The 2,282-nt window shown below is 35.3% G+C and overlaps 2 protein-coding genes across 2 annotated transcripts; both read right to left on the bottom strand.

Moving 5' to 3' along the window:
• Positions 1 to 1,372: 1,372 nt before the first annotated feature.
• LOC129022669 (keratin-associated protein 22-2) lies at positions 1,373 to 1,509 on the bottom strand. Its single transcript, XM_054468948.1, is given in 2 exon segments — positions 1,373 to 1,446; positions 1,449 to 1,509. Coding segments are annotated over 2 exon segments (135 nt in total).
• A 53-nt stretch (positions 1,510 to 1,562) lies between these two features.
• On the bottom strand, positions 1,563 to 1,658 carry LOC129022672 (keratin-associated protein 22-2). Its single transcript, XM_054468950.1, has one exon. It carries the CDS (start codon positions 1,656 to 1,658, stop codon positions 1,563 to 1,565), a length of 96 nt encoding a protein of 31 aa, XP_054324925.1.
• Between the last annotated feature and the right edge of the window lie 624 nt (positions 1,659 to 2,282).

Below are 2,282 nucleotides of genomic sequence, written 5' to 3' on the forward strand. Positions count from 1 at the left end.
ATATCTTAGTAAAAATGGAATCACTTCCCTCTTATTTTCATTTTTCACCAGAGGAATGATCACCAACTTCTCTGCCCAGTCCACTGGTTGGGCAAGTCGGGTTGGAACTGCTAATGGATTGACTTTTTCACTCCAGGGAGGAAGGAATAGACAGCAATACAGTGTTTTCACTTCTGTGTGCTTTCAGAAAGCCTGCACTTGGGGGCTGGCAGATACTTCGCTAGTCTCATATTGATCTATAAAGTGTGATCCCTACGTTGATCATTGGTAGTTCTGCTACATTTAAGAGTAGCAAATGAATGAATATGTACTATTATTTGTTTATATTTTATTCTCATTGCTTTATCATAATTAACGACTAATAATTCATTAATAATATTTAATAAGTGGATGGAATAAACATGATAAATTATCACAGGGAGCTTCATAGAAAGTCAACTCTCATAATTAAGGCTATCACCAGAATGCATTTGGGCCAGAAATGTGGTTTGCAAGATGTTATTCTATCCAAGTCACCACTTTAAAAAATAGTAGCAGGAATTCTGCTAGAAGATGATCAGAGTTAGAAAAACTCAAAAGAGTCACTTAGATCTCTAAATGAGGTAATCTTTGCTGTGGAAACACAGGATTATCAGGCATACCAACCAGCTTCATATAGAGGATTCTTATCTATAAGAGTGAGTGAAAAGGGGTCACAGTACCCAATGCAGGGCTGGAGTTGTATCAGCACAGAAGCACATGTTTAAATGTAGACTATTAGGAGAGAGAAAATTGCAGTAGAAAATAGCTTGGTGGGTAATAGTGCTACTGGTTTTGCCAATTACCTAGGTGAAACATTGAATTTTTCTAAAATGAAACTTGCATTAGATCAATATAGAGAACAGTATTCTTGAAACTGCACTTGCAAATACTTTTACACAAACATTGGAAAAACATCAGTCATGCCTTGCCTGTTTTGTCACATCACTAACTAAAATAGCCACATAGCAATTTTACCCTCTCTCTCTTTCTATTTCTCCCTTTCTCTCTCTCTCTCACACACACAAATACACAAATGTTAAAGAGGAATGAATATATATGATAAGCAATACATATTGTGAAAGTGATTATATTTATTAAAATGCAAATTTATAAGTTTTCCTGCATGGAAATTGTTAATATTATAACAGACATAAACAAACACATAAAAGTAACAAAATATCAAAGGATTTTCCCACTAACTGGTAGGAAATTCCTCTAATCCAATGCAAATATGACCTTTGGTAATCAATAATTAGACTTAGTTAAAATTGGAGAGACAATAATGAATCCATAAATAACCCTGTTGATGCAATTAGTGCATCACAAGAAAACAGCTCAAAGTGATCGGCAATCAGAATTTCTTTGTAGAAGCCAATAGGAATCTTCCATAGGAGCATGGAAAGTTGCAGGCATATCCAGAGTTCCATATTCAGAGCCATAGCTGCAACCATAATCCAGGCTACCATAATAGTTGTGGTAGTAGCACATGGTGTCAGAAGATGGAGTTCAATTGAAGCAGATAGTAGTTTCTGAAATTTGACTCATGGAAAGTTGCAGGCATATCCAGAGTTACCATAGTCAGAGCCATAGCTGCAACCATAGTCCAGGCTACCATAATAGTTGTGGTAATAGCACATGGTGTCAGAAGATGGAGTTCAATTGAGGCAGATAGTAGTTTCTGAAATTTGACTCTCCTGATTTGTACAAATGATTTTATCCAACTTGAGTTATATGTGAAGCAAACCACAATCTACATTGGACTCATTCTCACAACTAATTTGCATTAAGATAAAAAAAACCTCAAGAATCTCTTAGCCATATGTCCAGGAAAATATTAATATTGCTATGTGTCAGGATGCCAACAAGTAAAATCTTAAGCCTTAAGGAGATATTCTCTTAATTTTGTGGGTTTTGCTTACTTAAAATCCCAATTTAAACTTGATGATTAGCTTCTGTGTGATCACATAAAGCTTATATTTCCTGCCTCTTGAAACATTTCTTTTTTCTTCTTCATTATCCTCCTCTACCTCCATAAATGCAGTCCTTAAACCACAGAGTGGCCAGGAATGGTTAGGGAAGGTTGGCTATGCAGTGAGGAAGCCGATGAAAATGTTTTTATTTACTTGCAAATATGCCTGTGTGTTTTGATTAATTTATTTCTTAATCAATGGGACTAAAAATTTTCTTCCAAGTTCATATGTAGTTTATGTTCTTGGAGTAGTAAAGTTTTTCCTCTTCCATCATCCTCACTTTGGTTATAT

This window comes from Pongo pygmaeus, chromosome 22 (genome assembly GCF_028885625.2).
Source record: "Pongo pygmaeus isolate AG05252 chromosome 22, NHGRI_mPonPyg2-v2.0_pri, whole genome shotgun sequence".
NCBI lineage: Eukaryota > Metazoa > Chordata > Mammalia > Primates > Hominidae > Pongo > Pongo pygmaeus.

What these genes read in the sequence shown, in the direction of transcription:
- LOC129022672 (XM_054468950.1), bottom strand. Translation starts at nt 1,658, where the DNA reads ATGTGCTATTACCACAACTATTATGGTAGCCTGGACTATGGTTGCAGC.